General features: G+C 38.2%; 1 protein-coding gene across 8 annotated transcripts in view; it reads left to right on the top strand.

Annotated features, from left to right (window-relative positions):
• Positions 1–17,852, top strand: part of Pikfyve (phosphoinositide kinase, FYVE-type zinc finger containing) — a 94,757-nt gene extending 76,905 nt beyond the window's left edge. For all 8 annotated transcript variants that reach the window (XM_029538255.1, XM_029538257.1, XM_021197223.2 and 5 more), the window contains 11 exons: positions 2,312–2,407; positions 3,792–3,875; positions 4,673–4,770; positions 7,100–7,264; positions 9,308–9,367; positions 10,425–10,601; positions 11,564–11,667; positions 12,376–12,504; positions 13,552–13,813; positions 14,155–14,229; positions 14,768–17,852. In XM_029538255.1, the coding sequence (XP_029394115.1) occupies positions 2,312–2,407; positions 3,792–3,875; positions 4,673–4,770; positions 7,100–7,264; positions 9,308–9,367; positions 10,425–10,601; positions 11,564–11,667; positions 12,376–12,504; positions 13,552–13,813; positions 14,155–14,229; positions 14,768–14,883 (1,366 nt within the window). In that variant the 3' untranslated portion in view covers positions 14,884–17,852. The remainder of the gene's footprint in view (positions 1–2,311; positions 2,408–3,791; positions 3,876–4,672; positions 4,771–7,099; positions 7,265–9,307; positions 9,368–10,424; positions 10,602–11,563; positions 11,668–12,375; positions 12,505–13,551; positions 13,814–14,154; positions 14,230–14,767) is intronic.
• Positions 17,853–20,906: the final 3,054 nt, after the last annotated feature.

Below are 20,906 nucleotides of genomic sequence, written 5' to 3' on the forward strand. Positions count from 1 at the left end.
TCCCCTCCCCCCATCTCTCTCTTAGATATTTTTTTATTTACATTTCAAATGTTATCTCCCTTCCTCCTTTCCCCTACAAGCACCCCCCCATCCCATCTCCCTCCCCCAGCTTTCCAACCCACCCACTCCCTCCTCCCTGCCCTAGCATTCTCCTATACTGGGGCATTGAGCTTTCACAGGACCAAGGGCCTCTCCTCCCATTGATGTCTGACAAGGCCATCCTCTGCTACATATGTAGCTGGAGCCATGGGTCCCTCCATGTGTACTCTTTGGTTGGTGGTTTAGTCCTTGGGCGTTCTGGGGTTACTGGTTGGTTCATATTGTCACTGAACCCATAGCTAGGCTGATGCCCAGCAAACTCTGGGGATCCTCTTGTTTGTGTCTCCCTTAGTACTGGGGACATGTACGGTCATACCTGGCCTTTTATATGGGTGCTAGTGATTTGAGCCATTTCTTTAGTCCACATTCATTTATCTTTAAAAGACATATTGCTGGGTGTGTGAGTGCATTCATTGTAACAGGATTCTGATAGGAGCAAATGGCCCATGTTTTCATATTTTTTTATGCTGTATTCACTCAGACTGGAAAGAAATACATAATGTTGTAAAAGCTTGTTTTTCTGTTGGTTGACCTGTCTGTCTGTCTATCAAATGCTGCCTTTGTTTTGTGGTACATGTGTATCCAATTCATTTGTTAATAAGAGTCTTTGTTTTTATTCAGTAATTAGGTTTTTATTTAGTGACTATTTACCACCCCTCAGGTGGAGAGCATTGCTCTTATGAACTTATGGTCTCGAAGGAGGAGATAAGAAGAGACTCACAGACAGTTTAGGATACATTACATGGTAGTCATATATAAAGGCTCGTTCTCTCAGCTTCAGAGAGTGTCTGTTTCTTCAATATCATTTGTTCCTTCCTATTAATGGCCTTTGTGTTCTCACCATCTTTCTTAATCAGGAAGCTGAGTTCTTTTCTGAAGACAACTTTACTAGATGGTTCTTCTATGCTCCAGTACTAACCAAATTAGGCCTCTATGTTTTATTAGAATTTTTATTCTTAATTTATGCTGCTATAATGAGTTTCCGTATCCTGGTTTGCTTATAAATGATAAAAAAACATATTTCTCACAGTGCTGGAGGCTGGAGGATCAAGCTCATGTCTGCAGGGTAGATTCTGAGGGTCCTTGACCAGGCCATCCTCACATGGTGGAAAGAGAGCTCACTTGTCCCTCTTGTCAGGGACACTACTTCCATTTAGGATGTCTTTATCCTTATGATCAAAAGGCACTGTCTCCTAATATAATTACACTGGGGCTAGGGTTTCAACTTAGGATTTGGAGAATGAGAGTTAAACACTCACCTGCAACAATTCTCTTACTGCATTTATCACAGAGAGTGGTTGTATTTATTTGTAGAATTGTTTCTTTACCATTGTGTACTACAAACAACCTGTTTCGTTCTCACCAGTGTATTGTTAACCGTGTACAAATATGGAAAATACTGAAATAGGAGTTTTCCTCAATACTGTTTTTCTCCCACATTGGATAGTCAGTAAATGGCATCTAAGGTAAAGTCAGTGACCTACCTAATGTTTCCAGAGGAGGTGAAGCAGAACTCAGGGAGCAAAATTTGGGTTGAAGTAGAGTAAGCACTCAGGTTCCATGTGATGACAGTAGAGTGGTTTTGCTGTGTTATTAATAGCTCTGGAACTGTTAGACAGTTTCTGCATAATTACTGGGAGCCATTCTCTGAAGGTTAGAAAAAGAACATTTTAGACTATTTATTGCATACTCCTTTTTGAAACTAGTATGGCCAAGGTCTTGACAGTCTATAAAGTTTTGGGTAACTATTCTGGAACCTTCAGATTTGAAAACTATTTTTTTTAATGTTTATTTTATGTCTATGGGTGTTTTGCCTGCATGTATGTCTGTGTACCAGGTTTGTGCCTGGAGCCTGGAAAGACCAGAAGAGAGCATTGGATTCCTCCTGAATAGAAGTGACAGACAGTTATAAACTGCCACGTGGCTACTAGAAATCCAATCTTGGTCCTTGTGCTCTTCACTGCTGAGCCAGCAATCTCTCCAAACCTCAATCCTATTTCTGACAATTTTCCAGTTGCTTTATAAACTTTTCTTGCTATTTTTATTGTTTATTTCATTTAGTTTCTCAGCATTTGCTTACGTTTTGGCTTTCTTAATTATGGTCACATTGCTCAATATTTAGTTATCTTAAATTGTCCAGAGATTTGATTGTACTGGGTTAATCAATTTTGTTTTTGATTTACTTCAAAGTGTGTTCTTATTTATTGGACAGTGATCCAGATAAACACTACTTAATGTATGAACATGAACGGGTGCCCATTGCTGTCTGTGAGAAAGAGCCCAGTTCCATCATTGCTTTTGCACTCAGGTATTACAAGCCTTCCCTGTAGTTACATCTGTGTCTTTTTAAGTCTGTCTGTTAGTTACCTTGTTTGCAGCTCTTTAGGTAGAAGCCAAAATGTATGTTTGTTAAGCATGAGAGTCTTTTTTTTGTATTTGAAAAGCTTTAACAATGGGATAATGCATGGCTTTTAAGCAAGTAGTTACTAATGTGACCTGGCATAGTCTCTGCTAAACCTTGAATATGCTGACCACTGTCTAGTTTATCCCTGGTAACTCTTACTGTGTGGTTTAGTTGTTAATGTAACAGTGAACCCATTTCACAGTATCTGATATCACTTTCTTCCTACTTTGCACACATGCTGGCTGAAATTTTCTACCTGGAGAATGCTATTTCTGTATCTTGTTCCAAAGATACATTTGGATGTTTAACTTAGTAATTACCATGATCTTAAAGAAGCATTGCACCTTTAAAATATTTAGATCTATTGTCTAAAATCCTCAGCATCTCCTTCATACAGCTATCATGGTAGTAGTGAATTTAGTTTAAATAGCATCTGAGGTGCTTAGCTAAAATTTTCCATTGTAAAGTATAAAAATAAAAAAAATTGTTTATGTATTGATTATAAAGTATCCCATTTATTGTAAAATATTTGATTATAAGCAAGATGTGGCACATAGATATTACATATACCAGAGTAAATAGTATGGTAGTATCTGATTCTGCCTTTATGAACTTTAGAGTTTATATTAGATAAGAATTCTTTTCTTACAAGAGCCTATAGAGTGATTTTTTCCCCTTTGTACTTTCGCATTATGAAGATGATATGTACTTCTTCCCTTATTGATTAATTACAGTCCATAGTTATTAAAGTCACAAGAATATAATCATTCTTTATAGTAATAGGAAGCAAGTGTCCTACCAGAGAGTATCTTTCAGTATTTTAGAAAAGTAATGGATCTTAGGCTGATAGTTGAAGAATCAGAGTTTTAAATTTTTGTAATGTTATTTTTTTTTTTTTTTTAAAAGTTTAGTTCCTTCAATAGAAAGTCACTTTCAAATTCCTGTCTTTTTGAGGGTTGTGTAGGGGTTGCTGATGGCTGTTAAACCCAGGGCCTTTAGATGCTAAGCAAGAGCTCTCCCACTGAGCTATATCCTACCCCTTATACACTGTTTTTGGATCATTCTTAAGATTATTAGATATGGTTGATTTGGTAATTTTTAGTTCTTTGTGAAGACATTAATCTTATTCATAAAGCTTGATTACTTTTGTTAATTCCTAATGTATTTGTTTAACTATGGGCACATAGTTATAATGATTATGCTTTTATAATGTAAAAGTTACTTTAAAACTTATTATTGTTAAAGAAGAACTTAATGTTTAACATTTTTAACCTATTTCTGCCCTAAGTTGTAAAGAATACCGAAATGCCTTAGAGGAATTGTCCAAAGCAACTCTGTGGAACAGTGCTGAAGAAGGGCTCCCAACCAATAGGTGATTCATGATTGAGTAAATTCTTTTAAAATTGAGCTATGTCATTGTTTTATATATCCTCATACTTTAGTTCTATGAAAGCATTTACTAGTACAGAATCTCCTTGGATTCACATAATTCCCTCAGCTAACTGTTGGAGTAACAAAATTCAAGTCTTGTAAAAGACCTTACACAGACCTTAGCGTGTAGTTTCTTACCTTGCTGTGATGTTTCACTTTGCACTGCAGGTTAAAACTTGCATATTTTTTAATGATAAAGAAAAGCGGCTGTTTTATTTAAAAACTGGGAAAGTTTGTGCTATTGCTTGGCTTTATAATTTTAAGTGTTTGTAAACTTTCTATAGTACTAAAAATCCTAATATTTAGAAAATAAGTACTCAAATCAGTCTTCTTAGCATGTTCTGTGTTTTAGACAGAAATTGGCTTAGGCTTATCCTTACTGAAATAAATTCTACTGTTTTAGTGAACTGATATTATCTTTGTAACTAAAGTAAGAAAAATGATATTGGTATATTTTGGTAATTGACTTACAGTTCTGAGTATGGGAATTTTTTATTAAAGTCTTTTTTTTTAAACATTTTTATATACTTTAATAGTTCTAGTAATTCATTTTTTAAAACCTAGTAGATGTTTCAAAATTTTTTTGTAACTTGTGTTTTTCAAAATTATGAATCAAATTTCTGATATTGGGGGTGATGTTAGATAAGGAATACAGTACTTTAGGAACTAGAATTCTTGGTTTTTGTTTTTTTATCTGACTATCTTCAAATTCTTTCTTTTCTTTCTTTCTCATGGTAGTGCTTTAGATAACAGGCCAAAGAGTAACAGCCCTATTAGACTACCTGAAATCAGTGGAGGACAGACAAACCGCACAGCAGAAGCAGAACCTCAGCCAAGTAAGATTCAAGGCTTCTGTGATGTTCATTCATTCATTCATTCATTCATTCATATTTATTTGTGTGTGTGTGTGTTAGCATGAATGTGGAAAGCAGAAGACAACTTGTGGAAGTTTTTTGGTCCCACAGTGTGGGTCTCGGTGATCCTTCTCAGGTTCTTGGGCTCAGAGGCAGGTGACCATTACCACTGAGCTGCCACTGGCCCCACATGCAGACATTTCTATAATTGTTATATTCGTGATTTGTGGAAGAAAACAAAGTTGATAAATGTCTTAGTCAGGGTTTCTATTCCTACACAAACATCATGACCAAGAAGCAGGATGGGGAGGAAAGGGTTTATTCAGCTTACATTTCTACATTGCTGTTCATCACTGAAAGAAGTCAGGACTGGAACTCAAGCAGATCAGGGAGCAGGAGCTGATGCAGAGGCCATGGAGGGATGTTCCTTACTGCCTTGCTTGCTCTGGCTTGCTCAGCCTGCTCTCTTATAGAACCAAGACTACCAGCCCAGAAATGGCACCACCCACAAGGGGACCTCCCCCCTTGATCACTAATTGAGAAAATGCCTTACAGCTGGATCTCATGGAGGCATTTCCCCAACTGAAGCTCCTTTCTCTGTGATAACTCCAGCCTGTGTCAAGTTGACACAAAACTAGCCAGTACAATAAGAAATGCCACTTAGTAAGAATTGGTCTTTGAAAAATAAACATTTTTAACATCCTTTTTAAAGATGTCTTGCTTTTTCTTTACTTTTCCTTGAAATATACATTCAATTTACAGAATTTAAAACATGTAGAAGCCCTTTGTGAAGAAAGAGGATCTGTCTTTCTTAAGCTTTCAGTTTAAAATGCACAACCTAAGAAAGAGCAGCAATGTACAGTTTCTAAATTTTATGTTCTTATTGGCATAATAAAAACTTCTTTGGTTTTGTCTTTTAAACTTTACCGACCTCACATAAGAGTTATCTGGTGTATCTATATTTTTAGGAAGGAACCTGAGCTTCAGTTTAATTACTGCTGATGGCCAGACAGAGAGAGACAGAACTGGGACTTGACAGTGACTCTTGTTAACTATCTGCTGATACTTTGGGTCAGTAGACCCAGCAGCTCAGCTGCCTGTAAAGCTTAACAAATAGCAGTTCATTTTCTGAGGTGACGTTTGTCTAGGCAGGCAGTTGCTGGTATTGAGCTACTCAGCATTGTTTTGATAATAGAGGGATATTTCCTTTGAATTTTTTTTCTATTTTTGTTAAAGACCTGATATTCCAACTTTGTGTTGAAGCTGAGAGAAGAGTGGTGTAAGCTGTATTTGGCCACTTTGTTAAAAGTACTCTGTGCTCTAGAGTTGTGTTGGTCAGGACTGAGTCATAGAGCCAGCTACCTCTCTGTTTATACAAATCATCACCTGCCTTTTGGGACTCTATACATGGCTATCCCTACAAAAACTGCTGTTCTGTTAGCAAAGACTTGTGCACCAGTGGGTATTAAGTACTTTCATGGTTGATTCTTTATGAATTTTGTAAGTGATAAATTATTAGTCATACATATTAATATATTTAGTAAAACTCAAAACTATAAAAAAAGCAAAAGTATACATTTTTGCCATCCTGTTAAAAAGATTTTATTTTTATTCATGTATACGTCTGTGTATCTGTATGCTGTGTGTTTCCTTGGAGGACAGAGAGGGTGTCAGGTCCTCTGGAGCTAGAGTTATTGGCAGCTTTATGAGTGCTGCGGATGTGCTTTGAACTGCTGAGTCATCTGTCCAGCACCTATTTATTTTTAATTATGTGTGGGGACCTGTGTATGGGTGTGTTCATTTGAGGTCAGGTAGAAGAAGGTGTTAGATCTCTTAAAGCTGGAGTTGAGGCAGTTTTGAGGTGTGTGATGTGGGTACTGGGGACAGAACTCAGGTCCTCAGCAGGAGCAGTGCAATGCTCTTAGTAGCTGTGCTGACTTTCCAGCCCTCTATGGTATATGTTACTTCATTGGTTTTTTTAGTTGCTACAATATTATGAGAACTTGCTGGTAATTCATTCTACTGCTTAAAATATAGCTACTTTTATAAGGATTTTGAGTGGTTTTCTGGGGAATTTAAGATGTTGACCTTCAGTTAGCAGAACATTTGTCTTGTTTCTGATGAGGGCAAATGGGGAAAGGACTTAGAAACAGCAGCAACATGGGGAATTGCAATTTGTGAATGAGAATATCTGTATAATGCAGACTCAGTAACATCACACAATGGTTATTGCCAACAAAAGGTTGAAAACTTTTAGTTTTTAGTTTTAGTGACCTGTACTTACATTAATGTGGTACCTTTTATTTTTAAGCCAAAAAAGCTTCAGGAATGTTGTCCTTCTTCAGAGGAACAGCAGGGAAGAGTCCTGATCTGTCTTCTCAGAAGAGGGAGACCTTACGTGGGGCAGACAGTGCCTACTACCAGGTTGGGCAGGCTGGCAAGGAGGGGATGGAGAGTCAAGGCCTGGAGCCTCAAGGTGCGTTGTCAACTATATGTGCTTATTTTTATGCTTTAATTTATTTCTTTAGCTTTGTGTATTTTTTAAATAGGTTTAAGTAAATAATTCTTTGCTGAAACCAGGCCATCCACTCCGTTTTAACTCTTTAGTGCAATAGACCAGAAACTGCATGATACTTGGAGTCTGTCTGGCTTCAGATGTCTATACTGTTAGAATGTTAGATGCCTGCATGTGTTAGAGTCAGAAAACCTCACTGTCCATATCTATAAGACAAAAGCAATGTCTTATAAGGGCTAAATGGCATTTGTATATATGTAAAGATAACTTATAATATGTACTCAGTTTTTCAGTGCCCTATTACCCCCTGCAGATGTTTTCTTCCTTTTCCAGTCCTTGTAAAATTATGGTTATTTATATGCACCTTCATTTTGATCCTTAAAAACTGTGTTTACCTAATTATATTTAGATTTGGCAAATTTGACCAACTCTACTACCTGATTAAAAATAAAATTTTATCAGAATAGGGCCATGTGCATTTATTTCCTGTTGTCTGATTGCTTCACATCAAATTGGCCAGTTGAGAAGTTGTAGCCTAGTTAAGTGTTTACTGTTGGACTCTTTAGAGGAATTGTTTGGTGATATATAAGTTAAATTATGGGAGAGAAGTTTAAAAATATAGCAATTGCACTTCCTTTTTCTTTTTTTTAAAGATTTATTTATTTATTATATGTAAGTACACTGTAGCTGTCTTCAGACACACCAGAAGAGGGCGTCGGACCCCATTACAGATGGTTGTGAGCCACCATGTGGTTGCTGGGATTTGAACTCAGGACCTCTGGAAGAACAGTCAGTGCTCTTAACCTCTGAGCCATCTCTCCAGCCCGCACTTCCTTTTTCATGTAGGGATTTTGTCTGGCTTGAAAAGCCCTACTCCTAACCAAGAATCTATTAGCAAGAAATTGATTCTTGCTGGGCAAGGAGAATCAGTTCTCTCCAGTGGAGTGTCACTGGGTTTATCAACCACACTCCAAGGCAGGCCCCATGCCCAGCAATAATTGGCCAGCATAAAACAGACTCTGTGCTTTTCTTTTTTTTTTTTTTTTTTTTTTTTGTAGTTAGGACAGAGTGAATTGGGGAAGGTTTTGTTCTTGTTTCATGTTTTTTTTTTTTTCATCCTTTTTTTTTTTTTTTTGAGAAAGAAGGAGAGGACACAAAAGCATGAAGTTGTGTGGGGAGGGAGTGTCTTGCAGGAATTGAGGGAGGGGAAAGAATATGATCAATGTACATTGTGTGTGTGTGTGTGTGTGTGTGTGTGTGTGTGTATGTATATAATATATATATATATATATATATATATATATGTATGTATATATAAACCAAAATCCTCAGATTGGCTTGGTGGTACACAACTATATCCTAGCACTCAACAGGGTTGAGTCAGGAGGATTGCGAGTTCATGGCTAATTTAGGTAATATGGTAACACCTTGCTTCAAAACAAAGCAAAACAAAACAAAAATAATAGCAGCTGAAAAAATTTTTACTATTAATTAAAATATTTGTTTAATATTTGTATGCTCCCATTGTACTATAGGTATCTTTAATGTGTCCCTTGGAGGGATATGAAGGGCTATGATGCTTAGCAAGTGATTGTGAAGTATAAAAATTAGAAATGGTTTGTTCTACATTATTGCGATGCCTACTAAGACTGTAATATATTGAAAAAGCATTTTTTTTTGTACCTAGAAAAAAGTATCATAAATATGGATAGGGAAACCACGGGGATTCTTGGTGTAAAAGCTGAGTTTACTGTATCGCTGCCACACAAGTCACTTGCATGTAAGAAAATGATCCAGCCTGAAATATTGAAATCCCAGGAAAAAACATCACATTTTTTACTGAAGTCATTTGCACAGTTTGTCTGTCTAATGTGTGCTTTATAATAATTTGATTAGGATATTTTTATTACTGATTTACTAACTTCTATTGCTATATTGGGAAAAAAAGACAAAATGAACTTATAACTTATGCTTTGCTTTTACTAATGATATTAAACCTTTTAGATGAAGTAGATGGAGGAGATACACAGAAGAAACAACTCACAAATCCTCATGTGGAACTTCGTAAGTATGCAATGACATTTGTCTATGGACAGGGATGATAAGATAAATAACTTCATTCTAGATAAATGTAGTTTTTATTTTTTTGTTTTTTTTGGAGACAGGGTTTCTCTGTATAGCCCTGACTGTCCTGGAACTCACTTTGTAGACCAGGCTGGCCTTGAACTCAGAAATCTTCCTGCCTCTGCCTCCCAAGTGCTAGGATTAAAGGCGTGTGCCACCACGCCTGGCAAGTTTTGTTTTGTTTTTTTTTTTTTCTTTCTTTTTAAATGAGTGTTAGGTATTGTTTGAGTTTTATTTAATCTATAATTCTGTACATAAAATTTGTATTATTTATTTTTCACCATTTAAATGGTAATTTATTAAAAATATATTTTAGTTTTAAAATTTAAATATTTTCTTCTATGTAATTGAGAGATGCAGAGCTTGGCAAGCAGCATTAAGATGTTTATTTAGGGCTGAGGATGAAGTGCTCACCTGCCAAGCAGTTTTGACCCTGGGCTCAATCCTTGCTACCACATACTCATAAAAGGCAATGTTTTAAGAGCTGCTTTAAAGTATAATGAAGAAAAGACAGTGGCCAGTGTAGTAGAACAGAAGGTTTTTGTTTGTTTATTTTGTTTTTTGTTTTGTTTTGTTTGTTTTTTGGTTTTTTGAGACAGGGTTTCTCAGTGAAGTCCTGGCTGTCCTGGAACTCTCTCTGTATACCAGGCTGACCTCGAACTCAGAAATCCGCCTGCCTCTGCCTTCCAAGTGCTGGGATTAAAGGCGCACACCACCACTGCCTGGCTTAGAACTGAGTTTTATATTGAGGTCTTAGAAGATAAGTAAGAACGGTTAGATGAGATTCCCTGATACTGTGAAGCTCACCATAACACAGTTGACATAGACCAGGACTTTTACTTCATTAGGAAAGATGTTATCCCCGAGAATCCTAACGGGATGTGTTTGCTGCTTGGAGAGGGAAGGAGAGATTTTTCCGCTTTATGTACCACCTCCTCCTCTTCCTCCTCTTCCTCCTTCCTCTTCCTCCTCTTCCTCTTCCTTAATCTCTTTGTAGAATTTTCTGATGCTAATGCCAAGTTTTACTGTCGTCTGTACTACGCGGGAGAGTTCCATAAGATGCGTGAAGTGATTCTGGGCAGCAGCGAGGAGGATTTCATTCGTTCCCTTTCTCACTCATCTCCCTGGCAGGCCCGGGGAGGCAAGTCAGGAGCTGCTTTCTATGCCACCGAAGGTAATTCTTCTTACTCACTGGTGCAGAGCCCTTGTCCTTTGCCTTGAGACAATTAACGAAGCACTTGAAGTGGCACTACATATTAGCTGTTGACAAACAGAGTTCTCTAGTTTCATTCTGTCCCTGAGAAGAAGAATAAAATCTTAAAAGACTACAAGCTCAGATACTGGTCAGGTACTTCCTGAACTCTTTCGAGTTCTGAGTTTTTCAAATGCATGCAGAAACTATATTAGTTACTTTCATATCTCTGGGATCAAGCCTAAGCGGGTTTCAGCTCATGTCTCAGCTCGAGTGGTTGGCAGCTGGAGCATGTTCTGGTAGGTAGCTATTCATGTCATGACAGACAGCAGAGAGTGAGGCTGGAATGGGGTGAGTATAATCTTTCTTTGTTCAGCAGCTGGCACCCACTTCCATTCCTTCCCACAATAGTATCACCAGACTGAACAAGCTTGCAAGCATGGGTCTGTGGGGGACATTTCAAATTTAAACCATAGCAGACTCTCAGTTGGGTGCCACAGAACTGATGAGAGAAAGGGAACAGTGTTTGGCCAGAATATAGAAAGACCAACTTCTTTCCTACACAAGCTTACCCAATAGTAAACAGTGTGACACTTTGTATGTTTAATATTCTGCTTTGCATACCTGTTGAATGCTAAATTTGTGTACTTTGCAAATGTATACTGAATGCAAGAAAATATACATCAGTTGCATGATAAAAACTTTAATAACTTCAAGAGTCCTTGAAATAGAGTTATAAATGGAGTTATAGGCATTTTTGTTCATGTATCATCAGGGCTCCTAGCATTTTAATCACTTGAGAATTGCTTTTTGATCAAAATTTTCACTGTGTGGTTTAAAAGAATACCTTGAAATAGAAAATAAACACTATTTGGAGTCTCTGGAATGATTTCACTTTCATGGATAATATGTACTGTGATACATGTGAAATTTCTTCCTTGTAGATGATAGATTCATTCTGAAGCAAATGCCTCGTCTGGAAGTCCAATCTTTCCTTGACTTTGCACCACACTACTTCAATTATATCACAAATGCTGTTCAACAAAAGGTAGAAATACTAAGTTGTGGTTTGTGGTTATAGTGCATTGGGTTTTCTATATCCTCAGTTTGTCCTGATAGAAGTTGTCTCCGGTAAGAGCAGGTCACATGGACACCGCTCTCTCTTACTCTATTGGGTTGTGATGGAGTGCACAGTTTTTAGATATTTTTCCTACCTCTGCCATTGAGAAACCATGTAACCTTAAGCAATTAACTTTTGATTGGTATATACATACCTATATACATATATAAGTTACTATAAAATATTAAGACCAGATGAAATTAGATACCCATTTAATAACATTTTTATTGAGACAAAAATATGAAACATGTTGATAAATGGCAGATGCTTGCTGAACTAGAAAAGAAACCAATGAGTAGCTTATGTTTGTCCACTTGTCACAGAGCCATGCATGTAGGGTAATTGTTGTCAAGTAATAATTGCAAATTATTTGAGGGGAATGTCCATATGAAGATAAAGTTTTTGAATTTGAACAGCTGTGCAGGGCTATTGTACTGTACAATTTAAGGACCTACTATTGTTACTTGCATGCATTTTATTCAACTGGAATTTCTGACACTGAAGAGGTTCAAAGGCCTATTCCTGGTATATCAACAGAAAAATCATTTCTGGGCATTACATGGAGAAATCAGGTATTATATCACCTACAGATAATTTTATTTTGGTAATAGTTTATTTTGATCTTTTCTTGATTAGAGGCCCACCGCCTTGGCTAAAATTCTTGGAGTTTACAGAATTGGTTATAAGAACTCTCAGAACAACACTGAGAAGAAGTTAGATCTCCTTGTCATGGAAAATCTTTTCTATGGGAGAAAGATGGCACAGGTGAGGACCCTGGACTTTGTGAGGCATTTGGCTATGAGGACTTTTGTCCTTTGGTTCTTGAATGTAGTAAATTTGAGGAATGTGTTATTCAGGAGTGCACATTTCACTTATTTTTGGAAGAAAGAAAAATTGGTTTGTAACTCATCTTAAAATTGAACATATCCAATGTTCTAGAATCAGGTTGTTGGTGGTCTATGAAGGGTGATGTTCTTTAAAATTGAATTAGTTTAGTCCTGTAGTCTCAATGACCTGTCAGCCATTTGTCTGCTTTTAGAGTCCCTGTTGGTCTAGATGTTGTGAGAATGGCATTGCTAACAACTGTAGAGAACAAGGCACTTCATCCAAACGTTAAACAGTGCTTTTGAAGTGCCTCTCCAACATAAGTCTTCTCCATAAAGACATAAGCCTTGTGGTTACATCGAATTTAGCATAGTAGTTTGTCACTGAGAATGCCTTTGTATGCGAGCACTGGCTGAGCTACACTGTGTGCTTATTGCCTTTACATTGTGCCAGTAGCTGTAACATTTTCATGAGCCAGGACTAACTGGCTAGCATTGGTTTGAGAATGGGCTGGTCCTGGTCATCAAGCTTTTTGGCATTTCTTACCCTCCAGATAGTCTGAAATTTGTGATCTCACTTTATATTGCCTTAAGTGATTGTATAGAGTTTTAGTATTTTACGTTTCCTAAGAGTATTTGTGTTTTCTTTCATACTGTTGGATGATCCAATGATAAACTTGTTACTATATTTTAAAATTGATTAAATTGACAGATTATTTCTGAACTGTTTTAATAACTGAGTACCTGTGTATTTTGTATGATACTATTATATCATCATGAATTTAATGTATCGTATAATATGTGTTTTATGTGTTATATAATTATATTGTTGTATATTTATGATTTAGATTAGAAAAGTTAAATTTGAAATAAAATTTAAAAGTACATATTTTGGCAGTAACTACAAGGGATCTTTTTGCCTTTTAATTGCACCAGTTAACCATTGTGGCAAATTTGCACAAATAATACAGAATTTTTGTTTTGCTAGGTTTTTGATTTGAAGGGTTCACTTAGGAATCGAAATGTAAAAACTGACACTGGGAAAGAGAGCTGTGATGTGGTTCTGTTGGATGAAAACCTCCTAAAGATGGTTCGAGACAACCCTCTCTATATTCGTTCCCATTCCAAATCTGTGCTGAGAACTTCCATCCACAGCGATGCCCATTTCCTTTCCAGCCATCTCATTATAGACTATTCTCTGCTGGTTGGGCGAGATGACACTAGCAATGAGCTTGTGGTTGGCATCATAGGTAAGTCAGTAACCGTGCCCTGTTCACAGCTCAGGGTTAACACTGGAGTAGAATCTCAGAGGTTCTGTTGAATTGGTTCAATATTACAATCACTGAGTACTTTCGAGGCTTTCATTTGTAATTTCAAGTTAACAAGTTTTCATTCTAGTTTTTTCTGTTCAGTTTCTTCATTTCTAAACACACATAAAAGGTAATGATAATTACTTTAAAAAGAGACACTGTGTCACATTTGTGAGAGTTAAACAGAGTAATGTGGGAACAGTCCTTGGAACACACTGTAAAGGTGCAGTATAAATCTTACAGCAGTGTTTCTGTTCATGCTGCCTTCTTTCTATCCCTAGACTACATTCGAACATTTACATGGGACAAAAAACTTGAGATGGTTGTGAAGTCAACAGGAATTTTAGGAGGACAAGGTGAGAAAATGTTGATTTGTTTATTTTTAACACTGTTCTCATATATTCCTTGAATGTTTAAGACTTTAAAGCATGGTAGCCAGGCATGGTGGTGTATTGCAGTCTCAGTGCTTAGGAGTCTAAGGTAGGAGTATCATGACTTCAAGGCTAGCTTTGGTACATTAGACTCTTCTCTCTATACACAAAATGAAACAAACTCAATGTGGCTGTCTCTGATTTTGCCATTTCTAAAATGACCTTAATATAAAGAAGTATATAAGTGGGGAAATATTAGATTTAAATGCCAGAGATTTTCAAAATAAGTTTTTAAAAAGCCAGAGATTTTGAATAAAAGATTGTCTTTGATGAACACTTGATAGCTTCTGGATTCTGTAGTTCATTTCTGAGTTTAGATGTCCCATCCTTCAAGAGAACTCATCTTCAGAAGGACTCTACCTGCTTCAGAGTGCTTATGGCAGTGTATGTTTGCCCATTTGTTGTCAGTTGCCCAATTGAATTAAAGCAGCTTTATTCCTCCCTTTGTCTTTCACTGTCTTAGGTAAAATGCCAACTGTGGTCTCTCCAGAGTTATATAGGACTAGATTTTGTGAAGCAATGGACAAGTATTTCTTGATGGTGCCAGACCACTGGACAGGGTTGGATCTGAATTGCTGAAATCACACAGATGATTTGAAAAAGACTGTGAACGAAAGAGGATCTGAAGAAGAAACCCAAACTATATGATGTTTTGTTTCTTTGTCATATAGACCACTGAACACAAAGACCTTTCAGTTCTATGACTGTCTTTAGATTGGCTTTAGACTGTCCATGACTGCAGGGTAAAAAAGCCCCATGGATTTGCTTTTGATATTTGCTATTATCTGCCTGTAAATGGGAAATTGTAAAAGTTAAATACAATGTTCTTTTCAAAGGGCTGTGATTAGAGATGACTATATAGATGGAGTAAGATATTGAGTTGTCATACTTACTAACTCAATTGCTTGAAGAGAAAAGTGCTGTCTGATAGACATTGTCTGGTAGACTGACAGGTAGACTGTCTAGTAGACTGTGACTGTCTGGTAGACTGTGACTGTCTAGCATCACATTTGTTACTTTTTTCCCTGAGAAGGCACTTGCAGACCTTCTTGGTTTGGTATGTTTCCTGTGTAGTGACTTTATGTTTGTTCTTATAATATCTGAAACATTTAGGAAAAAATCTGATTTATTCCATTAATGGCCAGTTAAACAGATTGGTGCTTGCTTTATTAGGAATTTGACTTAAATTAGGAATCCTGCCATAATCTATATTCTCCAACTGTTTTGATGCTTTCACATTCTACCTTCTATGCAGGTGACAAGAGCCTTTAGTCCTTAGCTTGAAAGCCTTTCTTTCTTAGAACATTTTAAGGAGCTTGTTTAAAACATTTGTGTAATGTGCCAAACAGCACTTAATCTGCATGTATGTTCATAGTCTAGATTTCCCTCTCATTTTGGGGAAGCAAAATAAGCAGGAAATAAAACTGTAGTCACTGAAGCCCTGAGTGAAGAATTAATAATGAAGGATTTTTTTAATGGCAAAGAGAAACTGGGTGAGAATCAAAAATGTGGGGTTTTGTTGTTTGTTCTTGTTTTTCTAATATATATAGTTGTAAAGTATCTTTTAACACTACTAGCAGTTAGGTGGGGTTTGTAAAATTTAAAAGTTTTCAGTACAGACAGTCTGATTTTAAGTTTCCATCACACTGACCGGTGCTGCTGAGAGCTGCTGAGAGGTAAAGTGACTCCTACTTAAGGAGTAGTTTACCAGTCAGCAGTCTCATCTCACAAGTGACCGGAAATCCTCAACTGTGAGCAGAGGCTTTCACCCCACAATATGCGAGTGTTTCTCTTGCCTTTTCTGTAAAAAGGATATTTGGGCATTTATAAAGTTGTAAGGATTCCATTTTATTCAGACTTTATCTCATATCATGTTAATATTCACAAAGGGCAGACAGAGGACAGTCTGCACCTGAGTCTGCACAGTGTGGCAGGTTTGCTGTGACAGTGAAGCAGTAGCTGGCTGTTGGTTACTTGTTGAGTGTGTGGCTAAACAAGGGTGATGTCTGCCTGATGTTAGGCCTCGGCCTCTTCAGTGCCTTGGAAAGATGGACCAAACACTGAAGAGTCCAGCTGTGACGTTAAAGATCAGTAAAGGAGTGTCTAGATTTGAAGATTTCGTAGCACACAAAGCTTCCAGGGACAAAGGCTTTTGTGTCTGGTTTGAAATGCCAACTGTTGTGTCTCTGTTCATTTTTCTGTGTGATTGATTAGGCTATAGGACCCTCTCACTTCCTGTAGGACTAGAGACATGCTTTGCCTAGCTGGGGTTGTGTTGTTTCTGTTTTTCTCTTTGGTTTCAGTACAGTGTGTATCTGAGCTGAGCTCCAGGGGAGTAACTCCTGACAGTAACATGGCATGTCCATTTTCTCTTGTCCCTGATTGAAGAGCAACTTTGCTTTTTAAAGTATTGTTTAAAGTAAGTAAATATTGAGGTATTTTGGTGACTTTCCGAAGCAAGAGTTCCTGCTTTGAAAGCTTGATTTGTTTTTGTTTTTAAATTAATGTCTGGCTGGTGTTAATAAAGGGGAAACACATAATTGAAATGTTTTGCGTGGTACAAATGTGTGACTCCTAGCTGCTGTGTTTAGCAACTGCTGTGTATGTGTGTGTATATAGTGTTCCCAGTGCTTTGAATCGAATGGCTGTTGTCCTCCTTACTCTCTTTCATGGCCTAGAGAATATTAATGCTGAAAAGCTGTGAATAAGGAAGAAATCTCATGCTCAAAATATGAATTCCAAAAGTAGCTGATAGTAACATGAGAAAATTATGCCTATGTGTTGCTGTGTATAAAAATCTTGTTTATAAATATGAAATTTTTTGATGACGTAAAATTTTGTTTAAAGAATAGAATTTGAATTTTTCCTGTCTGCTTGAGAAAAGAAAGCTGAAATAAGCTGGAGAGGCCTTTTGTAGTCTATTGAGTACTTATAGATTCTCAAGATTTCCTATGTAAGGACAGAGCAGGTGTTTTCTAGCTTTAACATCTATGTAAATAATGGGGTCACTCATGAGCATTCGCTTGAGGTGGCTTTGTGGTGGATGGCTTCTCAGCACGTTAGCCATTGGCACTAGGCTTCTGTGGAAGTGCCAAGGAGGTAATGTGCCTGTGGCAAGTCATCTGAGTTTCAAGTGTGAAAACTTGTGAGCCTGGGACCAAGTCTTCCCAGGACACCCGGTCTCCAAAGTGACTTACGCAGTATTCAGACCTTCTGTGCAATGCCTTTGTTTGGGTTGTTTTTGTAACGGGTGCAGTGTATTATAGGAAAAAAAGGAAACTACAATCACAAGCAGTTTTGTTTAATGCTGCTTTGTCAGTTTTGTAAAAGAAAATGTACATAATGTCTTTCAACAGGTTTTAGACTAGAGGAAATAACATTGTAAATCACAGTAGCCTAATTTAATAGTAAAAGTACTTAATGTATTATAATGTGTATATTTCTCTAACTTTGTTTCCAGCTGTTTTATATGATTGACATGTTATTTAAAGATAACTACCATAGCTTCTTAGAGACTTATACTGTAAATAAAGAGGATCTTCAATAAACTGGAATTTACTTATTCTACTATATTTCAGATCTGTTTGAGGAAATTAACAAAGTGAGAGAAGTTGAACTCAACTCTATAGACCAGGCAGGCTTCAAACTCACAGAAAATCACCTTCCCCTATGAGTACTGGGATTAAAGGCATGTGCCACCAGTGCCCAGCCCTCAGTCTTGAATGACTTGTAATGCCCATGGCTGTATAGGCCTTCCAATGTTTAGTTTTTTTGATAAAGCATTCAGGGAAGTGAACCCCTTTTCTGTACAAAATCTTCAGATTGTGTGGGTGGATGGTACTCTATCATTCATTATTTTCTCCCATCAGCTTGAAGACAATTCCTGTACTGGCTGAAGCTGAAACCATCTTGGTGGAACTTATGGTTGTGGTCTCTAGGCCATGAGGCCCACTTTCCCTTAGATTCATGAGGGCAAAGCTGAGAGAGAGGGGGGTGGGCTAGGTAGAAAGGTTTGTAGTCATTGTCCCAAGCTTCTGACCTTCAGGCTAGACTCCTCCCGGTTACCTAGCAACAACAAGATAACAAGCCCACTGAGAGGGGCAGCTTGGCCCCTCCTTGCTCTCTTAATCTTACTCCCCTTACTCTCTAACCTCTAACTGTCTAGCCTTTTTTTTCTCTCCTTCCCCCACCCCACCCCCCGTTCTCTCCTCTTGGCCATGGCTGGTCTCTCTCTCTCTCTCTCTCTCTCTTTCCACCTTCTCTCTTTCCCCCTGCTTTTCTACAATAAAGCTCTAAAACCATAGACTGTCTCTGTTCATCAAGGCCCGCTGTGCTTGGACAGTGGGATAAGCTTTCTCCTAACGAGCTGTGCCTAATCCCCCATCTCCTGTCAGAAGGCCTTCCGGTACTCCAGCCACAGACTGGACTAAGGACTCTCTTGCCTGCGTGGGAACCTCTCTCCCTCTGCCCTCTCTTCTTGTGTCTCTGAGCCGAGAGTGTTGCCCCTGGTACCGGGGGCTGCCCCTCGTCCACCCTCCACAGTGTGGGGTCAGTGGCTTCCTGCAGCCAGATGCCCACCCGGAAAGCATCCGGCAGTCCTCCCGTGTCTGCCTGCCCAGAGCACAGGAGCTCTGGTTGGACGAGGGCTCTCTGCATCCCCACACCCATAGCCTCACACTGAGTGTGCCCCAGAGATGGCTATGGCTAGGCCATGTGGGGAAGTAGGGAGGCCACAGATTTCAAGAATGGTCATCTTTGCTCTTGTAGGATGGAAGAAGTGAATGGTAGGAAGAAAAACACAGTAGGTTCTCCAGTCCAGTAACCTAATGTCTTTTGTTCTAGAAGTTAGAAAATTCCTAAGTCAATGCTTAGGGAAATTAAGGAATTTTTAATTTCATCTTAGCAGTTATATGCTATAGTAAGATACATAGAGCAAAATTTACCATCTAAAAATTTTAAGTTAAAATTCAGTGCTGTGAAGCACCGTCATATCTTCCAAACCCCAGGTAAGTACCATCTGCTTTGTAAGATGTGATTATCCAAGTTACCTCATATAAATGATTTCATGACTCTCCTGCTTCACTTACATATTCTATGTTATGACAAGTGTTACCTGCTTAATATTTGATACATCCTCTATTCAAAATACTATATTAAAAGGAGTTTGGGAGCTGGGATAGGAGCTTGTTCTGTCCACTCCACACACTGGTCGGATGTTACCATAACTGTCAGACCCCATTTGGGGGACATGGAGCTGACTTCGTAGCTAATGCTTTGGGGGATTCTGTTTTTGGTGTTGGGAGCCTGTTTCCAAAGTGATGTAAGTGGTAAGTACTGAAAGTTTAGGTTTCCAGCATTTGAAGACCAGATATAATAAATCAGTTCTACAGTCTTGTTCTCTTTATTCCTAATGTGTCTGTTTTTTATTGGGAATTTCATACATGCATATAACATGCTTTGATCAAATCTATCCCCCTTTGTTCCCCTCTTCAGTCTTTCCCCATTCCCCTCCCTACATCTTCATTCCCATGTTCATGTGTTCCGTATTTAAACCTACTGTGTCTACTCCGTGCTGCCAGAGTGGGTATGGGATCATCACCTGGAGTACAAGTAGCCTCTCATGAACCAGCTAGCTCACGGGAAAACGGATTCTCCCTCTCCCAGCGGGCTCCCAAGTCTGTTTGGAACTTGTTTTTGACAGAATATTTAGACCTTTGACTCAAGAATACCTCAGTAGTATAAGGAGGGTTAGTTCGGCCAGGGAACCTTTCCAGGCTAGCAAAGAGTGAAGAAATTCTCCTTAGGCCAGTTAAGGCCTCCTTTGACATGAAATGCAAGTGTGTGCCAGCAGATAACTCAGGGGTAATAGTGCTTGCTGCCAAACCTGAAAGACTTGAATTTCATATTTTTCTCACACACACACACACCATAGTGGAAGACGAGAGCCCCATTCCTGCAGGGTTTCCTCTGATCTCCTCATTGTGTGCATGCATAGAAAAGAACTCTTAACTTAAATTGCAGGAATGATGTAGCCCCTTCTAAACATCTAAATACCCCAAATAGGAGACATGGGTTGACCCTGTGATAGCTATTCATGATTTTCAACTAGGCTATATCTGGAATTAAATACAAGCAGCTGGGGCACCTGTGGGGGATTTTTTTTTTTCTTAATCAAATCATTTAAAATGGAATGATCCACGTTTATTTCGGCTCTTTCGAGGTGGGAAGATCCACCTTTAATCTGGGCCACACCTGGGGACAGCCTATATTAAGGACATGGAAGAAGGAGCTCTCTTTGCCTGCTTGCTCTCACTCTGGCTGGCAAGTCCATTACTCTGCTGTCATTAGAGCCTGCTTCTTGGGGATTCTGGTGTATAGTGAAGACCAGCAGAGACATCAGCCCTGAGGACTGAACTCTGCCTACTAGGTTCTTAGGGTTTCTATTGGTAGATAGTCGTTGTTGGGTAGCAGTAAGCCTCTCAAATTATATATTCATAACATCTTGTGCAACACCTCTTTTGGTTCGGTCAGAGAACTCTTTACTAACACAGACCCCTTTGAAGTAATTTTGACTGCCTTATGCCTGCTGGCATTTCTAAGCT

The sequence above is a fragment of the Mus pahari genome, chromosome 5 (genome assembly GCF_900095145.1).
Source record: "Mus pahari chromosome 5, PAHARI_EIJ_v1.1, whole genome shotgun sequence".
In the NCBI taxonomy this organism is placed as follows: domain Eukaryota; kingdom Metazoa; phylum Chordata; class Mammalia; order Rodentia; family Muridae; genus Mus; species Mus pahari.